This window comes from Molothrus ater, chromosome 6, assembly GCF_012460135.2.
Source record: "Molothrus ater isolate BHLD 08-10-18 breed brown headed cowbird chromosome 6, BPBGC_Mater_1.1, whole genome shotgun sequence".
Taxonomy (NCBI): domain Eukaryota; kingdom Metazoa; phylum Chordata; class Aves; order Passeriformes; family Icteridae; genus Molothrus; species Molothrus ater.
In genome coordinates, this window is record NC_050483.2 from 28,422,920 (window position 1) to 28,449,696 (window position 26,777).

At 42.3% G+C, this 26,777-nt stretch overlaps 1 protein-coding gene across 1 annotated transcript in view; it reads left to right on the forward strand.

Moving 5' to 3' along the window:
- Positions 1 to 26,777, forward strand: part of LOC118687109 (deubiquitinase DESI2-like) — a 52,258-nt gene that overhangs the window by 15,158 nt on the left and 10,323 nt on the right. The window contains exons 2-4 of the mRNA XM_036383840.2: positions 14,849 to 14,921; positions 16,206 to 16,299; positions 17,299 to 17,440. Coding sequence (XP_036239733.1) covers positions 14,849 to 14,921; positions 16,206 to 16,299; positions 17,299 to 17,440 — 309 coding nt within the window. The remainder of the gene's footprint in view (positions 1 to 14,848; positions 14,922 to 16,205; positions 16,300 to 17,298; positions 17,441 to 26,777) is intronic.

Genomic DNA, 26,777 nt, shown 5'->3' on the forward strand with positions numbered 1-26,777 from the left:
TGTCGTACTGTGATGCCAACAGGATCAGAGATGGTTCTTTCCAAACTGATTAATTTACAGAGCATCTCTGATGATACAATTCAAGAAGCTCTCTGAAAAGGTGTCACTTAGTAAACAGGGGTAAATGAGTCAGAGCACGAACGATTAGTGCTCCCCTTTCCCCCTCGTGACTCTGTATAAGCATTGGACTGAGAAAGGAGGAGGTAAAGGAGAAAGTCACTCCCAGTTCTGCCCAATGACTTGACAACAGGATTACGTTCATGTTAATCCATCAAAATTTATCCTCTGCTTTAGAAATAAAAGCAATTGCTCTAGACAAGCCTGAAGTCTTTATGCTGATGTGTTTATACAGGGTATAATTTAATTTGATGGCAAATAGATTTGAAAATATTCTTGTTTAACTTGGTACTGGACAAAATAAAATGCTACCTAGGATTTTGGGGGGATAAGGACACGGGGTTACAGGAGGTGATGTGGTTAAGCACTGCATGCACATATGTGGTCTGGGGACAGCTTGACAGACTGCAGGCTTTTGGAAAGATCTAGTCTAGCAAAGGAGCAGGGAGGGGAGAAAGCATCTGCCAGTAAATAGATGGATAAAGATGTTTCTTGCTGCTTTTGAGGAGCACCAATCATCTTTATAACTTTGACAGGTGGCAGTGGGGCAGGAGGGGAGGAAGAGATTCAGAGAATTGTGTGGGTGGTGAAGAAATTAATCCTAATGAATTGGAAGAGCAAATCCACAGTGGGCAGAAAGCTTTGGATTTCTGCCCTGCTGGATATGAATAAATAGAAGAGAATCCCTTTTGCACGCAAGAGCTAATTGGGCACTTACAGCGTGATCTCAAAACCTTTGCTTAAATTGTATTCTGACTACCAAAGTGTGAGGCAGATTCTCTCCCACAGGTTCACAAGGCTTGCCCAGTCTTTCAGACAGATGAAAGCTCATCTTTGAAACACCTCCCCTCCTTGTATTTCCAAGGTTTCCTTTCCTTGTTTTCATTCTTATTCACAGAAAAGAACACAAACATAAGAACTGCCAAACTGTTTCAGACCAAGGATCCATCTAATCCAATTTCATTATTCTTCCCTCAATGCCTGCTTGTGGTCACAATTGGGAGATGGAGCAGCACAAGCATATATGACACTTCCTTCTAACACATTCACACATTTTTAGCTCTGGGCCTTCTCTGAGCTTGACCTCTGCTTCTTTACTAGGCCTCCAGGGCTCTTTCTTCCATTCAATTTTCCTGAGCAAATGTAACCTCCTGTATCAACAGCCCTTGCTGGTAGCTTGCAGGTGTATTACTTAGTGGTGTAAACTAAGTCCTCTTCTGATTTCCTCACTCCTCCTACTTCTACAAAAATAAAAGTGGGAGGTTCCAGCATGGGAATCTCACCAGTTTTATTTTGGAGGAAACAAGAAAATTCTGATGGAAAGATTAAATTAATTTTTTCTGTAACAGTGGGTGGGTGGATTGAGTTCTCCTTTTGCAGCTTTGCTATCACTTGCCCCTAAAGACTTCTCTTCTGACCTGTTGGAGGAAGGATTGAAGAAATAAATGTTACTGAGGAGGCTATTCTTTTAATTTTTTAGGTCTGTCTAGAAGCTAAAAGTGAAAATGTTTTCATCTGCTCTTGAAAGGACAGGGTCTTGAGACAATTTGAGTGAGGAATGATCAGTAAGAGTGCTGCCTGCAGTGCTCTCTGCTGGACACTCAGGTTCTCCCATCCCTAATTTGTGTGTTCATGATGTCTAGATCTTTATTGTGACTGCACTTGAACTAAGATTTGAGTGCCACAATGCCAAGCAGTTCCACATGCTCAAGAAACAGAGCATCGGAATGCTTCCAAAATCTTGGCTATTCTTAAGGCTTTAAAACTCAAGACTGATTCCTATTTACTTGAAGCATCTTCCAAAGGCTCATTTGTGACATGAATCATGTTCTTCTCCATCCCATCTCTCTGTTAAACCTAGCTGGCATTCTTTCTCTCCTGAGTGTTTTTCTTTAGGACTGGCACCAGTGCAGCAATTCTTCACCAGGCTGGTCTTGCTCATGTCTGTTCTGTAGTGCCATCTGATCACACAGATGAGGAGCACGTGCCTTGCTAGGACTGAGCTGGAAGGGAAATCAAAGAAGGTATTTGCAAACACGGGTGCACAAAACCCATGGTATAAGTGTTCAAGTGAGGTAGAAACTACAGCTACACAATTACACAAAATAGAAATGAAGCTCATGTCAGAGTAGGTGGTCTTTTTTTTTACAAAGAGAGAGGAAGAAATGTGCATTGCTGGCTATTTTTCTCTATCCAGCACTGTTTTCATACTTGATTACCTGGACATTGCTACTGCAGGGTAGCAAACCAAGCTGTGTGTTTACTTTTGTTGTTTACCACTTACAAATGCACTTTGGAGGATGAAGTAAGTTGAGAATTAAAAAATTTGCATCTTCTGTAGTCTACTTGCTGAAGAGGGCTGTCTTCTGAGCAGGCTAATTATTGCCACAGAAAGCAAAGGCATTCCTAGGGATTCAGCAGCACAGTTGTGTAAGTCACCATGTTCTGGAAGAGGAGGATTAGGAGAAAATTGTTCCTATAAGGAATTTTGCCAAGGACTAATCTGCAGTGCTGTACCTTTGGTGCAATACTGGGCTTGTTTCTAGGCTTGATTACTAAAATAGCATATGTAAAAGGAGACCGTTGGCTTTGTGCACAGTCTTGGACATGTTTGCCTATTGCTAGCCAGCCACCTGGTGGAAAGCAGAGGGTTAAAGCACTGCTGTTCTCTAAGGCTTTGCTGCACACATACAGACTGCATTTATGTTTGCAGATGTGGTGCATGAGCAAATATGTCCTGTTTGCTTGTGAAGTTTTCTCAATGTTCTCCTGTGGATGGAGGTAATGCTCTCCTGCTTACAATATGCTGGTGTTTGCCTTGTCCTGCTGTTGATGATTCATTTGTGATACCAACAATGAGCCTTAGCCATGAACTGGGATTCCATCCTATTTCACAAAGACACTTTGTAAATAGGAGCCAGAGAAAGAGTTCTGGCTCCAAAGAGATGATGAGCTACTTCTCCCCTAGATCTGATGAGAAGCATGAGAAGAAAGATAGTGTTCATAAAACAATCTGGTGACACTAGCCCCTCCTGAGATCTCCCAGTCATGCAAGCAGTTTTTTGGTCATGATGCCCAGTTTTATGTTATCTTGGGGATTTTATCCCTTTGTGGTCTCTTACAGTAAGCGAAGCTAAACAAGATTATTGTGGTGTTAAAGGGAATCACAGTAAAATGAATTATAAAAATGCTACTGAACTCGTACTTCATAGAGCAAATGGAACTTTCACATAAGATGAAATATATCTGGCTGGGCTGCTGATCTTATTTGTTTGATGAATCTGTTTACCTCTTGCATGCATCCATCTAACTTGGGAGAAGGCAGATGTATGGAGTGGGAACTGAATGGTCTCAGACCTATCCATTCATCACCTGCATGACTTTCATTGCTAGAGTGTCCAGATCACTTCCCTGCTAGAAAGGAATAGAAATATTGTTTTCTCTTGGTTTACTCGATAATTAGCTTAATTTATGGCTTTATGACCATTTGTATTCCTTACCTTGCATGAGTGAACTTACAGAAAAGCAGCTCAAGGGAACTGAAATCCACATGTGCTGTACAATACCCTTAATCACATATGCAAGTCGTGTCTGTATCAAAGGTGAGACCAACTGAATGGGGTTTTGCCCTTGTTCTGCACTATGGATCACTCTGGAAAGAGGGTGATGACTTTTTTAGGTCTCTGACTCTCTGAGAAGAATTTCTGGGTCAGTATGGAATATGAATTGTGTATAGTGTCCTATTATGAGCATGTGCTCTTATTTTAGATAGTAATCAAAATGGGGGTGTACTTGGAGTGTGCTTCTTCACCTCCAGATATAAGTTGCAATCTGCTTTTGAGGAACTTGACAATGGCTGACCTCCTCAGGCCAAATAAGGCTTTGTTTTTCTACAATAGATATCTAGGCATCTAGAAGGGTCCAGATATCTTAGAATACCTTCTTCTTAGAAGGGCCAATCTATGGAGGCAGCTTAATCTGAGGGCAGAGGTCTTAGATATTAGAGGATGTTGTGAGCTAGATGAGGCATCACAGTGCTTACCTCTTTCTCCTACATCAGCCTGGCCACAGTTCAGATTAGATGTCTGCTCTGCATGCAGGAGAAACATTTGGCAGCTCTCTGAGGGATTTGGCAGACAACACCATTTGCACTCCACGGTACAAATACACAACCCTTTCTCTTTTCACTGAAGCAAACAGGAGTCAAGATGTAGTTGCAGTATCTAATGGATTTTTATAGAAATAAATACTAATGGGGGTGGTGAGGAGGAGACAGAGGGAGGAATATTCCCAGAGAAACTAGTTAGTTACATAAGGCAAATTCTCCTCTTTGGTCTTATTAAAGTATTTCCTTATCTTACCTTTTCTCCTTCAATTCCTGATCTTACAGGGTATATTTCAGATTGGAGATACTGTAAGATGCAAGTCTGTGAAGGAAGCAGTTGTCTGAATCTCTTGGGTCATTTCAGATCTGTTTCTAGATTTATGCAACATACAGCAGACTAGCACAGAAGATTTGCTTTAATACAAGTGTAAAATTGCTATTGTGCCCAGAAGAAAGGAAATATTTTAAGGGAGCCTGAATACTAGTCCAACACATGCTGTGCTGTTTATGAGGTGGGGGTAAGGAGAAGAAAGAGAGGACAACTTAATGTTTTCCAAAGAAGCTTCACTGTCAGGTTTATGCCTCTGCCTGTGCAATGGTGTGTGTGCCCCTTGGGAGAAGCAAGCACAGAGGCTGTCCCTTTGAAGGGACAAACACCTGCATTTTAACCTGAAGTGGTTTGCACACAAAACAGTATCTTCATAGTGCCAAACACTGTTGCCTCAATGCCACACAGTGCTGCCAACAGCCACTGCTGTCTTTTGGCAAGAGATGGCTGTTAAATGCTTTTGGAGCAGCATATCCAGTGCTGCCCATTAAATAAAGACAGAGGGAATTCTTGGGGGAAAGAAAAAAACAACAAAAACCAAACTTCCTGTAGCCCCCACCCAAACCAAAGCAGAGTACATTACATCAGAGTTGTTAAGACACTCCCACAGCTTTTTAACTGGTTCCCAACCACAGTGGCATGCTGCACATATTAATCATTCTGTTGCATCTTCATATGGGGGGAGCAAAAGTATCCCTAAAACACTTTGTCAGCATCCAGTAGGTAAATGCCAACAATAAGAAATTTCCTCATTTCCTAAGCTGTTCATGTTTACTATCTTTGGTAATTTTAAATAGTGTTACAATCACTCAGCAGAGAAGCCCTAGGGTCATGGGTTATAAACAATTTTCTGTCTGAACTTCCTGACTGCTGTTTCTGTATCAGTTTTGTGCCTTGTAGACAATAATTATTCCAACAACCCATTTTGGCATTGAGCTAGGTTATAGAGTTACCCCTTCTTGAGACAGTTCCCTTCTCAAGGAAATGTTCCTTGCTTTACTGTTTTATTTTTTTTCCTTCTTCAGACCAGCAGAAGTGGGTTTTGAGGGAAGATGTGTTTGAATCTCCATGCACAGCAGCATTTTATCATTGCTATATTCAGGTTCCTGAATATTTTGTGTTTTATCTCTAAAATTCTAACCTGGAGATATCACTGCAATGCAATTCCTCAGTAGCTGTGCAGGAAGAACAGAGAGAGAGTATACAGTTTGGGCAGAAATGCACATGTATCCATTTACCTGTATGAAGTGCAAAGAGATGAGACACTGTATGACATTGGCACTGTATGAAGAGTTTTATCCAAGACAGGACAAACACTGTAGAGTAGAAGGACAGGTTATTAGCTGCAGGAATCTGTATTTCCCAGTGTTTTTCTAAGCTAAGCTGGTTAGGCACCCTGCCAGCCAGGCAAGGTCCCTGGAAGGCCCTGGAACCTCTCCAGGAAAAACCTCAGCTCACATTGTGAAAGGGTTTCCCCTATCTATGCAGCAGAATAGATTCTCTTCTCAGAAACTCGGAGACAATATTGATTTTTTTTTCTTTTGCCATAGCAAACTATTGTTAGTGGCATGCAGTCAATTTCTTTCATGGACACTATGAGGTATTTTGAATGTGTGCCACCAAAGCCAGCATGGAGTATAGATTGCTTAGTGCAAGCAGGCCCTGCCCTGCTCTTTTCTGATCTGCTCTTGGCTCAAAGGACAGGCACAACTGGTTTTGGCAAGAGAATGAGAATGAGACTGAGTGAGAATTTACAGGCCTATACAACATACAATTTTGATTCTACACAATCCTTCTACAAAGAGAAAATCTGGGGAATCTTACATTCTTTTTTCACTTTCTTGTAAGGATCCAGATTCACCTGTGGGTAGGTTTAACTCCTGGCTATGAGGTGCTAATGCTACCATTAGGAATCCCCACGGTGACTCCTACTTTGTGGATCTTCATCCTTATTGGGGGTTCTCTTTACCAGAGTGTGGAGCTCACACTGTAGTGGAATGGGAAGGTCTTCCATTCAGATTGCTGATAATGATGCTGTTAAACACTTCAGGGTAGATGGGAATTGGAAGAAGAATTTGGAGGATCACAGTCTTGAATGTGAGTGTAGTATCATGCTGATGAAATTTCAGTTTTGACCTGGTCTGGAGTAAATCTGTGGTATGTCCATAGCAGAGCAGGGAATCCCTCTCAAATTCTTGTTTGGCATCCTAGCTGTGGAAACAGCACGGTGAAGCGTATTTGGAACTATACTGTAACTTGAAAGAGATTAGTGTTTTGCATGTTCTCATTAGAAACCCAAGAAGAGATCACAAGAAATCTGCCTCAGGTGGTCAGGCATGGACTGTTGGTGTGCCTGGGGTAACCAAAAAGCAGGTATTTGTGTTTGCCCAGCCAGGAGCATCCAGGCAAAGGAGGGCAAATCAATAAGGAAGAATCAGTGTCATATTAGCATTTGGCTATCATGGAAGAGAAATTCAGGAACGTGAGCAGGGATCTAGACAAGCCTTTAGAAGAAAAGTCTTAGCTGCTGGTTTATTTGGTGGCATGAATCTCTCACTCTCTTCTGCTGGGCAGTTTACATGTGCATGCATCACTTTGATGGAGAAGCTATGGCTGGTGATTAGGGTGTTCATCTTGGATTTGAAAGACTGCAGTTCAAATTTCTGCTAATAATCTGTCAGAGCAGAGATGAACTGTGCTTTTCAGCACAATTTTTGAGGGATATGCTACAGCTGCTTGTCAATCAGCTGTTCTGTGGGGGACCTGGGGTGCATGGTACCTGCAGCCCAATACTCTGAGCAAAGCAGATGCTTTGGCCTGGGCAGGACTGATGAGTCAGCTGGAGTGTGTTTGCAAAGGATCCACTGAATGTCTGTTTTCTCTCTGTAATGCTGGATATCAGGATGGGTTAGGTTCTTCTTTGGGAAGAAACACTGCTACAGATCCACAGAAGACAGCAAAGGATCCTTACCAACCAGGAAAAGGAGATGTTAATGTTTCTTGGTCTGAGCAAGGTCGCAGCATTACTCCACATCTGAAAAATCATTTAACAGCCCTATTTGTTATTACAGTTCTCAGTTACATCCTTTCTGCAAGAGGAAGGACAGAGAGCCCTAAGGCTGTATTGCTGACCCTACCAGATATGTCAGGGTCAATCCAGTTCCAGAGCCAAAGCATCTGCACTGTGCTTCAGACAGCTCTGATGAGCTCCTGTCCAAGCTGTTGGGTATTTATCTCCCTTGCATTTTTTTTCAGCTCATCTGAATCCTCTTTGATGGGAAGCCTACTTATTGACAGTCTGGGCTGAGGGCTCACAATACAGATAGGTGTGTAGTGTCTGAAATACACTCAGCTAAGAATGTTAGCAGACTCCTTGACATTAGCAGAGCAAAACAGTTCAGACCATTCAATACTCTGTCTTGTACAGGCACATTAAGGCTTTCTCAATATCTGGTTTTGAGTCATACAAATGTTTTCTTGTTCTTTTTTTGCTGCCAGGAATCTTCTAAGCACTTAGTCAAAGTCTCTCTTTTTTTAAAGTATGTTGCTCCTACTTGAATCTTTTGTGTCATTCTTAAGAAGTATTCTCCCATAATTCATGTCAGCTCTTCAAATGTTTGCAGATTTGTCATTTGCAGTGATTGCTTTGCTAAGCTATTAGTGCTTCTAAATTAATTCTTATATGTCAGTCTTGCTACTTCCCTGATCATTTTGCTGCTGTTCTTTGTCAATACCTCTCAATTTGTCATTGTGAATGCATCTGAGGCAAAGGTATTATTACTTCTTTAAGCTTCTAACACATGTGAGTTTCTCAGGCACATTCCATGAGTGAATATATTTCAGTGTAATCCTGCAAATGGATGTGCTTTTTTTCATATGCTTGAGATGAAGAGTTTCATAAAAGTTGTCCAAACTAAGGGGATACAACATGTAAAGGGGTGTGCAATAGCATTGATAATCCTTCTTCAGGGCTGCTTATAAGATTACTGTGTGGGACAGGCTCCTGGCACTGGCACATGCTGCAGCAACCCCTCCTCAGTGACTTCTGCTTGATATCCCAGTCCCACCCTGGCTCACTGAGCTGACTCCTTCAGGTACAGTCAGTAATGAAGTTTAGGGAAACAGGTGGAGGTTGGAAAAATGGCATATTGCTTCTTGTATGCTGTAAACAGTCTGCTATAAATGCCATGTTTGGTACACAGCTGAGATGGGCCATTAGTGGCCTGGTGTGACAAACCCTTGGCCTGGTGGGCTGGCTTTGTGTGAACCTACAAACAGAAGAGACAGGGATGGTCATTCTGCAGGGACAGAAAATAGTTGTTTATTTTAGCCAGCAAGTTGCCCTATGTCTCTGTTTGTGAGGCAGGTTCTCCCTCGAGCACTGAAACATGAGTTGGATGAGTGCTGGCTCTCCTCATCAAGAGAGCTGTGTTTGATGCAGAGCACACCGGGTCAGCTGCCTTCAAACAGCAGCTTCAGATGTGCATGCCTTGAGGCCAAGGATGCACAGCAGTCAACTTGTAAACACCTCACAGATGTAGCTGCAGGAGGGAAGCTCTGCTCAGGACAACACCTGCCAGCAGCATAACAGGCTAGAAAGTATAAACAGTAATGGAGAAAGCAGAAAATTGTAAGAGACTTCAAGTAATACGAGTATGCTGAGCTAGAACTGTGCCTACCATTTATAGGATGAGGCTGTAAGTGGAAGTGCTGGAGGTATCCCATTGTCACAGCTAAATCTTGCTTGTGACTTTTAATTAAAATATTCTGAATACACACAAAAGTTAACTTGTGAAATGCTTACTGTTTCATTTCCACAGCATGATTAATATTTTCTTCTGTCCTCGTATTCTTTCACTAAAATGGCATTGCGTCACAACATTGAAGCATAAGTAGATTTCCAATCTCTCTCAGCAGCAGCATCAGTTTTTAATCCATACACAGCGTTTCAGAAGCCTCTGAAATAAGCTCTTTATGCTTCTTGATTGTAAAGGTTTTATTGTTGGCTCATGCATCAGGCAATTCAGATGCATATTATAATAATGCCTGAAAAGCCACAGTAAACTCTGAAGAAATTCTTCCTGAGGAGACAGCCAAAGAATGTATTCAGCCCAACCTGAGAAGAAAAGCTCCTTTGCAGAGCAGGACTTGGCTGAAATAGAAGACCTGCTGAGACAGAGCTGGCTGCTGCAGTCCCTCAGAGGCTTGGCCTCTCATTCTTCTCCAGGCTGCAACTGAGCATCCTGCCTTGGGTCTCCTCTCCTAGTATCTGTGGGTTTGCATGAGGGAATACATTTAGCAGTATCAGTTTTAAGCATCAGGCTGTTGTTTCCCAGGAAATCCTTGTTCTATTAGAGTGTATTAACCTGAAGAGTAGAGAAGTGTCTTTAGCAGAAGCTTCTTTCATTCAAAATGCAGCAGAGCAGAGGCAGTTGCATGCCAAAGGATGCCTTGTCTTTTTCTTCTCTCTGACTCTGCTCCTCAGATGTCTGCTCTTCAGCCAATCCAAGTATGAAGTGGGGTTCTTGAGTGGGGTCCTTGTGTATCCCTGCCTCATCAGAGCTACATCAAGCTCTCTTGCTGCACTGAACCTGCAGAGTTCTCAGTATTTGAGAATGCTCTCCTGGAAGAAAAACTGTAGTTCCTGAGCTTTAATCAGTTCTGGCAGTTGGGTTATTTGCAAGCAGGCCAGTGACTGCACCCTGAGAATTGTTTTTCTTGATATTTGAAAGTTACTGCCTACTGCAACTGGAGGCTGCACCTGTTTGTAAACACAGACCTCCTCACTGCAGCATTTTGTTTCTTTAACACTGTCTGGAACTGTAGCTGAAAGTTAACATACCTGACTAAAGCAGGTGCTTTTGGCTGATTGGATTTGGAGTGACCTGATGGGTTTTCACACCCATGTCCTTGACTTGCAGATTGATAACTTTTGCCAACAGTGAAGAGGACCTGATATAGGAGATGATCCTCCAGCTGGAAGAGCCATGTTCTTTGTGTGCTGGAGGGAGGACCCACCCAGGTAGCTTTTCCCAGGTGTGAAGTAGCAAAGACAGGTCTGTGTCATCACTCCTCAATACTCTGTTAAGCTTTATTTAGTTCCTGTTCTGCCCACATGTATTTAAACCCTTTCCTACTTAATGTGTAGTCACTGTAGGAAAAGAGCATTTTAGACTTGATGAATACACAAGCCTTGTACTCCTGGAGAATGGAGTGTAAGAGACACAGGTCACACTGAAATGAGCTTGAGTGTCACCCAATTGCAAAAAAAAACTTGCTAATAGTAGCTATGCTGTAAAATTTGATGTCATCCCACATGATAGTGAGTTTTTACCACTAGAGCTCCAGGGCAGAAGGGGTGAACAGAAGGACTGGGACATGTTGCAGGACTGTGTGCCTGCCTGGGGCCGTGGAACAGAAGTGAGCACTGCTGCAATATGATTGAAGAGCCCTGGATCTGCAGGAAACCCCCTGTTCTGCATGTCTGTAGTTGAAGTAAAGCCTCCTTCATCCCTGCCAGCATTACTTGGGGAATAATCTGTGATGTTTTATGGACCCTTTCCGTCCACTCCTGTGGGACCAAGATTCTGGATCTTGATTTAGAGTGATGTATTGAGGAAACAACTCTTCTGAAGCTGCTGACTGTATGCTGTAAACAGCTGGGATTTTACTGGCTCGTTTCCTGAAATGCTGTTCTCTAGCTTTCCCCTCCAGTTTTATCTTTTGTGCTCTCAAATTTCTGGATCAATGCATCTCAGGACATAATGCTGAGGTATTACTTTGATGTTCCCTAGCTGGTCTCCTGCATCAATCTGATGTTGCCTTTAAAAGACTGCCTTTTGTGCTGAGATTTAACATTGCAGAGCATTCTCTTGGAGTTTGAGATACAGCTGAGCAGTGTATTTGTTAGTGCACACAGTCCTTTGCATGTCTTTGTGAGGCTGCTTAGGTAACTTGACTGCAGGGGCAAGCACTGCCCTGGGTGTTCTCCACTTGGATTTGTTGAGCCAAGGGTCCCTTCAGCAAGCCAGATTCCACAACCTATAAAGAGGAGACATCCTTGTAAAGGGCCAAGTACAGTGTGTGACTTGGCCCTCAAAAAGGAAAGGATTAAAATCAAGCTCAGGTGGTAGGGCTGACAGTCTCTTTTGGGACCTGTGTTGACACAAGTCCCTTAACATGCTCCTTGCTCCCTAGCAATGTCTAAATATAATTATCTACTGTTTTTTTTCCTTTCTCCTAGAAGCAAAGCTCTGCCAGTGAACTCGCAGGGAAAAGGAAGTAATCCTTCTGAATTACATGCAGATGGTGCTTTGAGAAGAGATAGGAAGAAGTTAGTTACTGTTTCATCATCTGCACCCATCCTTGGTAAAGGTGTCTCATTCACAGTAGTGTGTGGTCGTACCTGGACATCAGAGCACCAGATGAGGTCACAGCCAAGCTCTCTCTAGCCTTGTATGCTGGCTCAGACATTGCTTGTGTGTGGCACCTGATGAAGAGTAGAGGTCTCTGCAAGGATCTATGACACTGGGTTCTCTGAGTTTGCAGCTATTTATTGAAATCAGATCTAATTAACAACTGGTGGATTTCTTTCCTATATGTTAGGTATGATACAGATCATAACAAAGGAAGGCTTAGCAGCTGTTCAGTAGTGGATGGATCTGGTGGAGTGGAATATCCAGTCAGTATTGTGGTGATAAATGGAATACTGCTTAGTGGGTTGGCTGCTCAGAGAAAGCATCAAGTGCTCAGAATATCTGCAATACTCATGGAAGAGGTCTTGTCTCCAGCATCTGGGGAGCTGTTTAGTTAAACTGCTGAGCACATTGATGCAGGAAAGATTTTGGTGACACACCATGGAAGTAATGAAGTATGTTTGAAGCTGGGAAGACAGAGTTAGTGACAGAAACTTCAATGTTATAGTACAGTATTAGTTGATGGTGGAAGGTTGGTGTTACATGGACGGGCCACTTCTATCTGGACACTCATGTGTCTGGCATGAGTTCCTAGGAGCTCCTACTCTGAAAACCCCCAGGATGATACAAGCTGCCAGTATCACATCATCTGATTCTCCATTCTAGACCTGAAAGATGCATGTCAATATAATGAAGCTTTTTAGTTTCTTTCTTTTCTGGAAAGTTAGGGCATGGTTCACTGTTCTGGTAAGACTTTTACTTCTACCTCTGTGAGATGGATAAATGAAGGGAATAATGCAAGAACTGACTCAGAATATCCCCCAGAATCTAAACTATCTCACTGGTTATTACTGACCTCTGAACCAAACCAACAGAAGATCAGGGAAAACCTGAATAAAACCTGAAAATTTTGAAATTCTACTTCATCAGAGACCTTCATTAAAAGCTATTAATTGACACACTACAAACTAAACACAGAGGTTCCTCTCTGGATTTGAATTTTGAGTTTTGGGCTATCTGCTGCTATTATGAGATGACTATAGCCTGGTTAGCCTTCCTCCCTGCCTCTCTTATCATCTGAGCTGTTCTCTGCTGAAGATGGAAATGAGACAGAATGCTCTAAGTCCCTCCTGTGTATGGTTTAGGGCACAATTTTCCAGGCAGTGTGCAATGCAAGCATGAATCACAACTCCCTTTAAGATACTGCTGTATTCAGTTCTCTGGCTCTTCATCTGACTGAACAGGCTGCCGATTCTTCTTTTTAATCTAAGCAATAACCAATTTATTCCAGAGATGAGCATTTGCTGACTGTTGCTGCTGTTCTTATGCTCAGAACTGTAAACCCCTTGGAAAACAAGGCCAGCTTGTGCATGTGTGTACAAACCTGATTTCAAATCTGGCTTGGATTCTCTTTTCCAGCTCAGCAAGTGACTGACACGTTCACTTTAGCATAGCTTCCTCCCAAGACAAGCTGGGGGCTGTGCCAAAGTGCTCTGAGGCGTTCACTGTGAGTTCAGTCACACACTGGAGGCAGATTCTACAGCACCCTGGAGACAGGGGTGAGATGAGGACAGTACAGCCGTGATTCAGAGCTGCCTTGCACTTTGGTCTTGCTAGTAGGTCATATCAGTATTGTATCAATTGAAGCTAGATGAAAATCAGACTCCTCTTCAGTGCCCCACTCAGGGCGTATTCTGAATTAGAAGCTCAGCCTGACCACAGGATGGAGTATACTGCTAAGCTCGATATGGCTAATAGGAAGAGCAAGCCTAGGTTAAGGTCTGCTGAAGAGAATGGAAGGGGCAGCTCAGTGACACCAGACACAGGAAAGATTCAGCTTATTCTGGTTCCACAAGAAGCTGCTACCAGATCCAGAAGAGAATTTTAGTTTAATGAACCTGTCATGTCCTTGTACAGGAACAAGTTGAGGACAGCACTCATTTTCCTCACAGTGGTAGATTAAAACCAGAATTTAGTTACTAGAATATCTATCTTCATTGCACAGCAACTGTAAGTAAACTGCAAATATAACAGGCATGGGCAGTTTCCTCTGTGCCTGAAAACATCATTTCTGTAGCAGTGCAGCTCTGCAGCTGACCTAATAAACACTGATGCTGAACAGGGCTAATTATCTCCAATGTAGCATTGCCCTGGCATGGCTGTACAGCTTCTTGCTCTGGAATTAGCTTAGCTGGGACTTGTTTGGGTGTCTGCACTGTCCTTCACGGTGTGGTGGAAACAGGCCCTGCGCAGCGCTTGGCAGAGGAGCATCACACGCATGCACTGGACTGCAGTGCTTCTCTGCTCTAAATGTAATGGGGACCTCTGGGCTCCAGACAAAAGAGTCACTTAGCAGCTCCTCTTGAAAATTTCTCTGACCTACTAGGGCAACAAACCTCCAACTCTATGATGTCTTTGCCTAAAACCAAAATAATAAGTAAGGGTGCTGGGAGGTGATGTTATAGGGTGTGTGGAAAATAACTGGGGATTCTCTTACTGAAGATTTTGAAGGTTAAATAAGGCAAGTGAATTGATAAAAGTGACTCAGTGTCAGATATTAGGTGAGAAGATAGATAAATAATCACACATCCTGTAGCAGCTGGGTTTATGCAGGTTCAGGTCCAGCTGTATCTTAATACAGGTTAGTATCTTAGGTGGAAAAGGTTAGATGAGCATTTTTTTGAGAGCTAATCCAGTCCAGCTGAATAAACACAGTGCCCACTTCTGTTGGTCTGTAAGAGCCTCAATTTGTTTGTCTCAAGATAATTTCAAAATCTCTCTTCTCCTTAAGAGGAGGTGGGGAGAGGTGGGATATACCCTAGACTAAAATAATGTGTTTCTTTTCCACTAATGCTTCCCAATGTGACTTTTCTCTTACTGTAGTACTGGATAAATGAATACACCTCCACCTTGGGGATTGGTGTCTTCCACTCTGGCATTGAGATCTACGGCAGAGGTATGAAGTATTTCCTTTTTACTGCCTGCAGAACATGGGGACAACTGTATGGCCAGTCTGATATGGAAAAGCATCCCAAACTTACAGCTTTTGGCAAGGAATGTTTTGAGGGATAAAAACTGAAAAACTCAGCCAATTCTCTTTTCAGAGTCCATTGTGGAGTCTAGGAGGAACTCGTGCAGTTCTGTTATGGCCCATGTAGTCCTTCTTATTCAGCCTGAACTGCAGCCTGTATAGCTTGTGCAGGTGTGTAGCAGGATGGCAGATGGGAGGAGCCATTCTGTAGTGAAGGAGGGAGATAGAGAATGGGAGAAATCGGGGAGGGGGAAGAGAGGTGGATCAGGGGTTGTCTTAAGGCCAGTAGATGTGTTTGTGCTAATTCCCCGTCAGGAAAAATCTTTTCTCCATTTATTCTTTATGAATGTGGTCTAGAATATAGTCTAGAAATCTTGGAATCTGGGTTTCCAGATACTGGAAACTGTTGATTTTAAACAGTAGAGGTACAAAGAAAGGAAAATTTTTTGAAATTGTCTGGATGGGGTACAAGCTGATTAGGGCCACCCATTTAAAAAGTCAAGGGATCTGGAACACATCTGTACTGTGGGGAAGGATGACTAGCATCACAGACTTTGTTTCCTTTTTCAGCTTTAAATGGGAATGACTTTGACTACTCACTAATGGTATTTTCATGCAGTGCCATGCAGTAGCCAGAACCCCTGTTGGTGCTATTTCCATCTTGAGCACAGAGGCTCTCACAGGCCCTGTGAGATGGCCTGTGTGACACCATGAGGATCACAGGCTGTGTTTCACTGGCCCTGTATGACATGGAGGGACTCCCTGGCCTGACCTTTGTGCTGAGGCAGCAGAGTACAATCCCACTCACTGCCTGTAAATCCCTCTGGAAGATTTGATTTCTCCCTGCTCTAGAAACGGCTTCTTCCAGCTCTGTAGCACTACTGGAAGCCTCTCACAATTTAGCCAGATGTGCCTTCAATGCAGAACTTTCCACTGAGAGAAAGCCACCTGGATGAGGACAGAGACAGACTCGGAGTTTTCCTGGTGCTGTGGGAAAGGAGTAGTGCTAGCATGGAGGGAGGCTGTGAGGGCATCCTCAGTCCAAAAGGTAACCAGGCAGCAAAAACGGCTTTCAGAGTCTGGCTGAAACTGATTTTGGCAAGAGCCCAGCCCCTGGTGCTGATGTTGAGCCATGCAGACAGCTGCCATAGACTTTTTCCTGACATGGCGTTCATTCAATTACTCACAGTCTGTTTCTTTTCTTGTCAGAGTTTGCCTATGGAGGGCATCCCTACCCTTTCAGTGGGATTTTCGAGATCACACCTGGCAGTGCGGTAGAACTTGGCGAGACCTTTAAATTCAAGTAAGGGCCCTTTTCTACATCTTCCCTTCTGCCCCTGGTAGCCGTTGGTGTAGGGGGAGCAGGGAAGTCCTGTCCTCTGGGTCCTCCTTTCACTCTCCTCATAAGTGCCCTCACTGCCATCCTTTCCATGATCCTGATTCAAAGGCAACCCTGCAGGGATTTTGGAGGTGGATAAAAGAGTGCGTACAGCAAACAGGGAACAGTGATGCACTGTGTTTGTCAGGGGTTAAAAGCACACGAACGAGTGCAGTTCTCTTTTCCTATTTTATTCATCTTCTGTTCTCCCAGTTTTGCCTGTTACACAAAACAAATGTACAGGGGAAAAATAAGACTTCTCCTTTTATGAGTACCCCCCTATCTGTGGATACTGCACAGAATACCTGAAGTTGTCATGTGTGATTTTTTGCTGCTCTGTTACAAGGGACAGACTGGCTGTTAGAGGAGTCTGAGAGGATGCTGCATTCTTGTTTTGTTCGAAATGCTCAGACTGTGGGACTGTGGGTCAAGGAAATGTCCATGGCAGGGGGGCTTGACCTTGCCAGACCACCAGTTTATGTTGAGGGCCATTTTAGAGCAAGTGCTACTGAGTGAATATTGGGAGAAGCAATAGGTTTCTGCATAAAGTTTTCAGTCTGCTCCTTCCTGGCCCAGGGGACCCTCTCAATTGTGGAAAAAACATCTTCTCTTTTGTAATAGAAATTTATCTTCTGGGATGATGGGCAGAGTAGGAGCAGACCCCCAGAGCTGAGACTTCCCTGGTGGTGACCAAGAAGATCTCAGGACTGTTGTCTGTGTGATAACTTGCTTTGTGGAAAAGCTGTGAATATTACTGTGCCCTTCTGTTAGTCAGAGTCTCTGATAGCCTCAGATATGCATGTCCATAACATTTTAAGCCTGTCCTTCTTGCCAATAGCTGATAATTTCCTTCTCCCTTGATATGTATTGCACTTTTCACTGTATCTTTCTGTTCTTCCTGTTGCATGTTTTTATTTTAACTAGAGAATCCATTGCCTTGGGCACTACGGACTTCACAGAAGAGGACGTGGATAAGATTATGGAAGAGCTGGGCAAGGAATACAAAGGAAATGCGTACCACTTGATGCACAAGAACTGTAATCACTTTTCTTCTGCTCTGGCTGAGGTGGGAACAAATAGGGTTTATTTATTCATTTTTTACTGCTTCAGATCTGGAGTAATGTTCACAGCAAGGGACCTGGGGTCAGCACACCCTTCCAGGTCAGAGCCCATAGCCAAATATTCTCTCTTTGCCCTTAATATTTTTGGAAGCCCTTTGCTGTTGAAAGGGATGGACTCAGAGATAGAGATGTGGAAGGTTTATCAGTGTTTCGTCCAAACTGTGTGGGAAAATAGGAGTGCTTGTAATTTGGTTCACTGAACAGGCACTGAGCAGGAATTGAAAGGACAGACCTGGTTAGCATGCAAATGTGCATCATTTTTATTACAAACATAAATAACAGTGTATGATCTGCAAAGGCATAAAAATGGTTTATCAGTGTTCTGGAAACAAAACTTTGTAGTATTCAGAGAGTGGGCATTCTTTTTCTTTATTTAATCTGCACCATCCAAACCGATTAAAAAAATAATTAATTTTCTTATGACATCTTCGGTGCTTATTCCATGTTCTCAAAACCACTGTGAATTTTGAGAAATTATTACAACAGAGCTGTTATTTCTATTCAGAGACAACTGAAGCATAGAGAAACACAAATTTTATTCCATCTATCTGCTGATTTTGGGGTGTCTGATTTTTGATTCCCAAAGATGTGATTATTTTGGGGGGAAGTTGCCTTCCTCCTCAACTCCCAGATGAGCTGGTTAAAGTGTGTTTCAATTAAGATGTGAATATTCAACATTTGTGTAAATCTGATTTCCAGATTAACCCAGTGTCAGAAAATGATGGTAAAAGCAAAAATGGAAGTGATCTTTCATAAAAACTCTTTTGGTGCTTTCCATATTTGCTTTATGGAAAACTCAAGGAGAGAATATAATATGTCATGATATGGAAGGGTATCAGTGAAACTTTAGTTTCTCCCTCTGGAATCCTCATGCTAATTAATTACACGTCTCTTGCCTTTCTTCATCATATGGGGCAAGGGTCCTATTCCTCTTTTGCCACAAGTGTTCATTCATCCCCAAACAAGCCCATCACGGATCCCAAGTAAGATGTGTGGAAAAAGTACTGTATGACTTTGTAAGAAAAAAACAATTGAATCTGAGAACCAGCAACTGATTTACAAGGGACCTACTTAGGCTCTTAGGAACACCAATTCTCTATTGGTTCCATCCTTATTAATTATATGTAGAGTCCTTTCTGCAAATGTTAGTAAATTAAAACAAACAGGAAGGAATTTAATTGGTAGAAACAGAGGATGAAGTTCCAAGCAGTACACTGAGCAAATCAATGTTAGTCACACTACTAATTTGGAATCAAATATCAAGTATTCTGTTTACTAAAACAGAAAATAGGAACTTTAACAATTATGAAGGAAACTCAGGAGAAAGCTGTGGGATTACTAGGAAAAGATGAACAAAGTCCTTTACCTGCAGTAGTGAAATAAAGTCACTGCTTACTATGTACTTTGAAAGGTAAAATGTCTGTCTTGTCTCTAAGCTATAAGCTCAAAGCCATTCTTCCTTGATTCTACTGCTACACATCAGTGAATCCCTCACTGCCCCTTCCTTGTCCAGCCTTCCTAACACAAGTAAAGAAGTCTTACAGAAAAACTAGTTATGTATTTTTAATTTTGTTTTCAATATGCTTTTAGTGGGCATCTTTATAGGAGTGGAGTTTAGGGTTAAGTTTTCCTGCAAGAGCTTTCTTGGTGGATTTAGAGCACTCATTCATTGCCCCATAACCTGTCTAGATTGTAAAGCAAAAGCCTGAATGGCTGGTTCTGACACTTCTGCTCCCAGGAGCAGAATTTTCTCGAGATTTACGTCAGTTTAAATAAGCCCTTCATAGGCAAGCAGGATTTTTTGTTGCTGTTGCTCTTCACATATGCCTGTGTTTATCAACTCGCTCTAATGCATTACAAATGCACACCCAGAGGAGCTGGACAGCAAGCCCAAGAGCAGAATGTCCTGGATGGTCTCTAGCACAGGGATACAGAAAATGGGAGGTGAAATTCTTATAAAAATAGCTGGTGGTATGACACTAAGCAAAAGTCCCAGCTATTCAATAAGCCTCCATCAGCAACATGAGGAATATGTGTGGCTGCCTTGCAATAGGTAGCCCCATCTATTCTGGTAAGTACAGTAATTGTGAAAATTTGGAGCTGAGTGAGAAGTAGCGTAGCTTATCTTGGGATACTTCTGACCTTGTGGAAGAAGTCTGCTTGAAATCTGTTGAGACAGAACTGGAAGTTTCTATTCTCAACATCTGAATGCTTTCTTTACTTCCCAGCCTAAGTGATTATTTTCTCTTCTTCTTCCTGTAGTTCCCATTAAAACTAAACAAACCAAAAATGACCCCATTGGGAAGCTCCAGTCCCTTCCGCACAGAACTACAAGACGCATCCTCACAGTGCACAGAACATGATGACTACATGATGACTGGCTCACAAGCCTGCGTAGATAAGTGTCATCATATAGGCCAGAAAACAGAAATTATATTTGCTCTCAAAAATCAATTCTGAGATGCATCTCTTTAGTATTTGTATTGCTCTTTTCTTCAGACTCATCAGCTACGAATGAGTAATAATAACAACAGCAAAACTATTTAGCACCTATTATAGCAAACTTACGTGACAGTTAAAGACAGTAAACTGGAAAAATTTTTCAAAGAATTAAAATAAAAGATGTAGAAATTTTGCTCAACATAATGAAGCACTGGAACTAGGGTTTCATTCCAGCCACAAAAATAAAGATGCCAAGGATTTTGTGTGCAAATTCTCGATCTCTCTGTTGGCTGTAGCCCATCTGAAAGGTGATGCTATAGGTACCACAATGTCCTTTCACCACAGAGAGGGCTTGGGGTGAAGGATGCTTTTTAGCATGAAAGAGGGAATGCCCCTCTCTGCTCCCAACAGCCCTTTAGGCTCTTCTGCTTACAGGCATAAACCATTGTGCACAGTTAAGGAGAGGGTTGTTCTGAGCCTCCTGGGTAATGCCAGGCAGGTCACATCCCTGTGCTGTGCCAAAGTATCCCCCTCCTCGCATATTGGGTTCTTTGCTTCCTTAAAAAGGGGGTCTGAAATCTTGTGATGACAGCTCTCTCACCTGCCAGTGTTAGTTGCTTGGTTTTTGCATGCAAAACCAGAGACAGAGCTTTATAGCTGAGTGGTGATGTCTGAGTTAATGAGTGTTTAGACAGACCTGGCTGGCAGGCCTTGAGGGTTGTAGGCCCTGTGCTGGGGAGCTGTGTTCAGGCACCCTAATTTCCTCAGCTGGCTGTGGGTTTGCTAATACTAATTAGTGTCCATGCAGAGGTTGTCCCCGTGGCAGGGCCATGGGCTGGCAGGATAATGCCATCTGGTCTTATAGCCTGAGGGTAAATGTAGCCATGTGTGCTGCTGACTGGAGTCACAGTTCTGCAGAGAGAAAGGAAAGGAGGTGTAAGATTGGCCCTCCTTCCTGGATCAGCTTCCTCAGAATCATATTGTGAAAAAACAGTCACGTATCCAATTGCCAGGACTTGTAGGACAGGTTCCACATGCTGAGAAGGACTGCTGAAACCACACTTCATTTTCAGATTTTTTTTTGTTTTCTTTTCCTTTACCTGTGTTTTCTCAACAAAGAGAACATCCATTCAGAAATCTTCCATCTACATCTGTTTAGGAAACATTTTTTTCTGTCAAATTTGCATTTAATATGATGATGTCTTGGGTCTCCCCATGATAACTGGTAATAGTCTTTAAGAGCTACATGCAGGCTGACTGCTGATGGTTAGGGACATGTCTGGACCCGTGATTGCCACTCTGCCATTTGGCCATGCATCTTGAAAAATCCCTGGACTACAGAAGTGCAGCACAAAAACTCACTTTGCAGTGCAATTGCAGCCTCATTGTGTGCTGCTGTGGCATTGAGCCTCTCCCTGAATCCACACATCTCTTCTGAGTCTTCTGAACTTCCTGCCCACATCACTTGTAAGCTGCAAGGGGCTTTCTTTGTTACTCTCTCATTGCCACTTAGCTCTGAAGTTCCCTTACTCCCTACTGCACACTGTTGAGCATATTTAACTTGTTCAAGACTTAGTTCTCTCCCTGCTTTGCCAGTTCCCTATGAACTTTTAATGAGCAGCTATTGGAACAATGAGACATGGCTTGGTCTACTCACAAAGCAGCTTCTCTGGAAACAAAGAATGCTGCAGTTTTAGCTGCAGCAGTTCAGACTTCATTGTCTCTAATGCCATTTTATGGCAGCCTTCTCAGTAAGTGAATATGCTGCATGATCAAGAGTCTTTTCCTGTGGACTCTTCTTCACCAGGAACTTTGAGTTATTCAAGAAGTGAAGAACTACCAGAAAGTATAAGTGTCTGCACAGCATATTAATTAGTTTTGAAGGAAGTTCTGACATAAAGCAGGGCATAATTTCCTTATGGATAATCATAAGAAAGAAATCTGATGTACTCCCTGAGCATTTGCCCAGCTCCAATTTAAGGTCACTCTATACACACCACTTCATACCCCTTTGCAGCCTCCCTTTACCCTCACCATCTATGTCAGTCTGAAAATATGAGGGGCCCTTGAGTCAAGCAGTCAAAATCTTGTCAAGGTGGCCTCAGCCACTTGATTCCTGCAACATGATGTCATGATACCTGCATTTATAAACCTCTTAAGCAAATTGTTTGTGGCTTAAAATGAAGAGGTTCATCAACTGGGATTAGCAACTTGCCTGCAAGAAGCTTACTACTTTCATATTGCTTATATTGACAGTCCCCAAAATCAAGCAGTATCATACTCTCTGGAGAAACTGTCCAAGAGGATGGGCAATCCCTTTGGAGGACTTATGCTTACAATTTATGCAAAGAAAAATCAGTGAAGCCATCATCATCAGATCTCAAACTTCAGGTCCTGTTCTGAGTTTATGTACTATTCTGTGCTTTAGTACTCCAGTGGGGTTTCATTCTGATTAAGTTATGCATGTGTGGGGAATTCAGTTAGGACTATGTCAAGATTGGAAAAAGCCCTTCTGTTTGATCATCTGTTTTAAGTTACTTTGTTCCTAACAATCCCCTGCAATCCTCCCCAATGTACACCTACAGCATTACGTTCAAAGGGCCCTTCAAGTAATTGCAAAATATTTATGTTCTTTATGAGTTGTCCTGGCTGATGAAAAAGACTGTTTAAATTCTGCCAGATGGTAAAAAATACTGGCTTTTGAACATAGAAAAAACATTTTAAAACCAAGAGAAAAGGCTAAAATAATTAGTTCTTTCCATAATGTGAACTGTTGAATTTCCTGATGCTTTTAGAACATGGAGATGTGAGATAGAAAAATGACGGAAGTTACAAATTGCTCTAAAGAAGACAAGAAGGAAGGGAAAAGCCAAACTCAAATTCCTGTACTGTAAGTTCCCTTGCAAGGTCTGGAGGTCTTAGGTCCTATCCTTGCCACTGCTTTGCAGAAGCACTGGTCGCTACAGCAGCAGGCCACAAGAAGCTGTGATGTGATGTGCCAATGACTTTCAATTATACAGTTTGTCACCAAGTCTGTTCTTTGGATATGAGTTAGGGAGGAGCATGCAGACACAGGGAATAGTGAAATTGCTGTCAGAAGGCTCTTTTCAGTACAAGACCACAGCTCATAGTTTCCCTGCAAACAGAATTCGGACTTGGGGAAGGCAGCTCCTGGGTGAGGCAAAAGCACACCTGTCACAGCTTGTGCTTCCAAACACACATAAAGGTGGATGGTTGACTGACAGGGTTTGAGTTTGGGAATGTAAGAATCTGAGCCCTTTGGATGGGTGGGCATATGCTGAGTGTACAGTGCCTGAGAATAGCTTCTGCCCAGGAGTTAGCAGCAACTAGAGGTTCAGAGGGAGGATGAAGGTTTACTGCTTTGAGGTTCTTCTCCAGTCTGGTGATATTCCTTAGTGCTGAGTGTAAGGATCATACATGTCACAGGATCTTAAAGACTCTGAAAAAGCTTTTGCTTCTTAGCCCATTCACAAACAGAAGACAACTCATTTGACTTCTCACCAGCAATTTTCTATGCTTCTGCAGCATTCTAAATAAGCTGTGGAGCTGTGTTCTTACCAGAGTGACGACAGTTGCTACAACACATCTCAGAAAAGGACAAACCGCCATGGGAAGAGAGAAAAACACCTCTGAATCAGCACCATAACTGGATGATAAGCGAAATGACTCAAGGAAACCACTCCTCTCCTTTCATTAATGTGATTATTGCCAAGCAACTATCCCTATTTAAGGAAACCCTCCAGTACCTTGCTATTGGACATACAGCACATCATTATCAAAGAAATGTGGCTTCTGAGCATCAGGGAAGGCAGCCCCTTTTATTCCCCAAAAGCCTTACTAGTGGTGGGAAAGCAATGAAGTCACTGGGTCTTATGGGGCCTTTTGGTAACATATGAAGTTGATGCTCATTATAATTAGAAAATTAATTGAGAGGCAGTGGTTTGATTTGCCCTAGAAATTGCTGATGCTGGAGCTTTACCTGAGGATGGCAGTGGCAAAAGGTTTTATTCTTGTATGACATCTTCTTGAAAGAGGAATGATCTCTTTTTGATTTGTATGAGTAATTTATCTTAAGTACTGGAGAAGATCAAAACCCTCTGTATACCCTGAGAAACACTTGAATGGTCTGGTATGAATCCCCTCAGAATTTATGAAAGCAGGACCTCACTACATCACTGAAGGGTGATGAGGCACTGTCAAAAATCCCTATTTGCTTCCCAAATTACTTAGTCTTTCTCTTAAACCCAGAGAAACCTATTAAAAAAGATCAGACCCAACTGTGAAATTAGTGCCCACATTTGATCATTCTTCAGAAGGTGTTTTAAGGTCATTTGGATTTCAGGAATCAAAAACTCTTTGGGAAAACATATTGGTATCTCATTATCCAGCTTCCTTTTGTACCTACTGCTCCTTTTCACCCCTTTACTGCTTTAAATAGTAAATGTTTCCTTATTGCTCAGCATTTCTTGATCCAAATGATTGGATCTAAAGGGCTCAAAAATGCTATCTGGACAAATAGTTAAAATTTGAACTCATTATTAAAGTTGAACTAGGATTTTTGGAGTAAACCAGGTATTCAAAAGCAGAGCCTTTTAGAAGGATTTGATAGTTTTAATAAAACTATTGCTAGGATGTTTTGTTCAAACAGAACTTCTAGCTGATGAGACATTCACAACTAACTGAAAGGGAGAAGATTGCTGAGGTGCAGGAGAGCAAGTTGGACTAAGGATTTATTTACCTTTTGTCCTACATTTCAGGAAAAGTTCTCCTGAATATCAGCCACAAGATGTTCTGAAGTAGGGAATCCCTCAGCCTCTCCTGTGGGAACTCTCCTACCTTAATTATTTACATAAACAGGGAGATAACACATTTCAGCAGAAGAAGTGAGAGGTCTAAATTGGAAATTTTGTCTTTGTTGTTTTAGAAGCTCATTTTGAAGTTGTAGAATTTTCAGAAGTTTCTATGAAGAGATTATTTTTGAGAATTGGTGATCTTGAATCACCTGAAGTGGCCTTGGAAAATACACCTGGGGGTTAACAAAGTGAGCTGGGCCTATCCTTTGTTAACAAAGGAGAGAAAGAGAGTCTTCTAAGTATTTGAGGTTGCTGAAATCAGCCTTTGAAAATTCTTTAGCATCCTAGATGAGGCTGGATCCTAGAAGGCAGGGATTTTGAACCCTGTCCAAATAGTTTGCAGCTAGAGCTGCAGCACTACAATGCTCAGCCTGGGAAGTAAATAGGTTCCAGTCTCCTGAAGTCACCAGGACTCTCAAATCAGCCTAAAAGGATAGTCTCCAACAGGAAATACCCTGAAGATTAACAGGTAGAGTCTGCACAGTGGATTCTGGTGGTTACTGAGGAGTGCAGCAGGCATCTAGCATACCCATAATTAATGTCAGCACCACAGGGATATTATTAAACCTGCATGCCAGATGGAAATGCTTGGTAAAGCCACACACCTCAACCTCCTTGAGAGGCAGGGGATGTCCTGGTGCAATCAAGTTTGCTTGCAGGCAGATCACTGGGCCTAGGATGGGTGCTAGGGCTTCTTTACCCCTTCCTTTGTATTATTGGTAGAGATCTGTTCTATTGATAATAGCAGAGGGAGGCATTGTCATTGTATGTCAGTGTGATAGCAGGAAATACGCATCTCTTGTAACTGCAGTGCAGCAGAAGACATCTCTGTGATTGGCTGTTCAGCTGTGTCTGGTGTATACTTCCCTGATGGTGTGGCTGTCCCAGCTGTCCTTTGTGAATGTGGCTGGAGTTTTGGTAGAACAGAGGGATTGTATTTTACTTGTGGAGTGTGTAGAGTTGTGCTGAAGTCACAGGAGATGGTTGTCAGTATTTATTATTTTCTCTTTGAATATTCTCCCATCCTTTTTCAGCAAAACTGGCAGCACATAACAAACCTACATCAGAATCCTGCTTTCTTCAGAAAAGCTTGACTTTCAGCAAATTCTCTGAAATACGGCAGGTTTGCTGAGTCAAAGATCAAATGAGAGCAGTTTTTTAATCATCTGTGAATAATTCAAGACTAAAGCTTTTCAGGTCCATCCCCAGGCATATGTGACTTCTTATCATAAAGTTATTCAACTCTAGAAGCTCTCCTTAGCCTGAAAGCTATCACAGAGAAAGGATTAAACACCAGAGAAAAGGAGGTTCAGGTGGCATTTTTGAGTCACAGTCAAAAGCAGCAAAAGCTTTTATAAACGAATCTTTAGCTAATCCTAAGTAGACAAATAATGCTGATGTCTTCCTTAGTCAACAACTGCTTTTCAGTTGCCTCTGTTGCAGAGGAGGTAGGTGTATTGTTGAGTGAAAATCTATGTGCAATTCTGTTAATGGCAGGGGAGACAATGCTCCAAACAGACATAAAAGACAGAAGAAAATGAAGAAACAAACAAACAGCCACAGGACATGAAAGAACATTAGGAGAGCTTTATTTCCTGGTGCCTGAGCCAGTCCTCAGTGAAGTTGATGGAAAGGCTTGCATCATTGCAGCAGCCTTTGAGTGTTGTTAGCTCCATGGAGAACAGGCGGTGTTTGTTTTCTGGTTTTTAGCTGCCACATATGTTTAAAAGAAGCTTATTTATAAAGATGCCCTGCACCCATAAATTTATACTCATGGTTTCAGATGGATGTGATTTTTCATCTTGCTTCTGCCTGTATGCATCCATAGTTTTGACTGCATACAGTTAATATACTGCTGTATTGCATTCCTGATGTGGTGTCTCTGCAGCAGTAAAACATTTCTAGGTGTAGGTTGTGTATAAGTTGACATTTATGAAGTCGTTGGGAATTCCTTAGAATGAAGGTT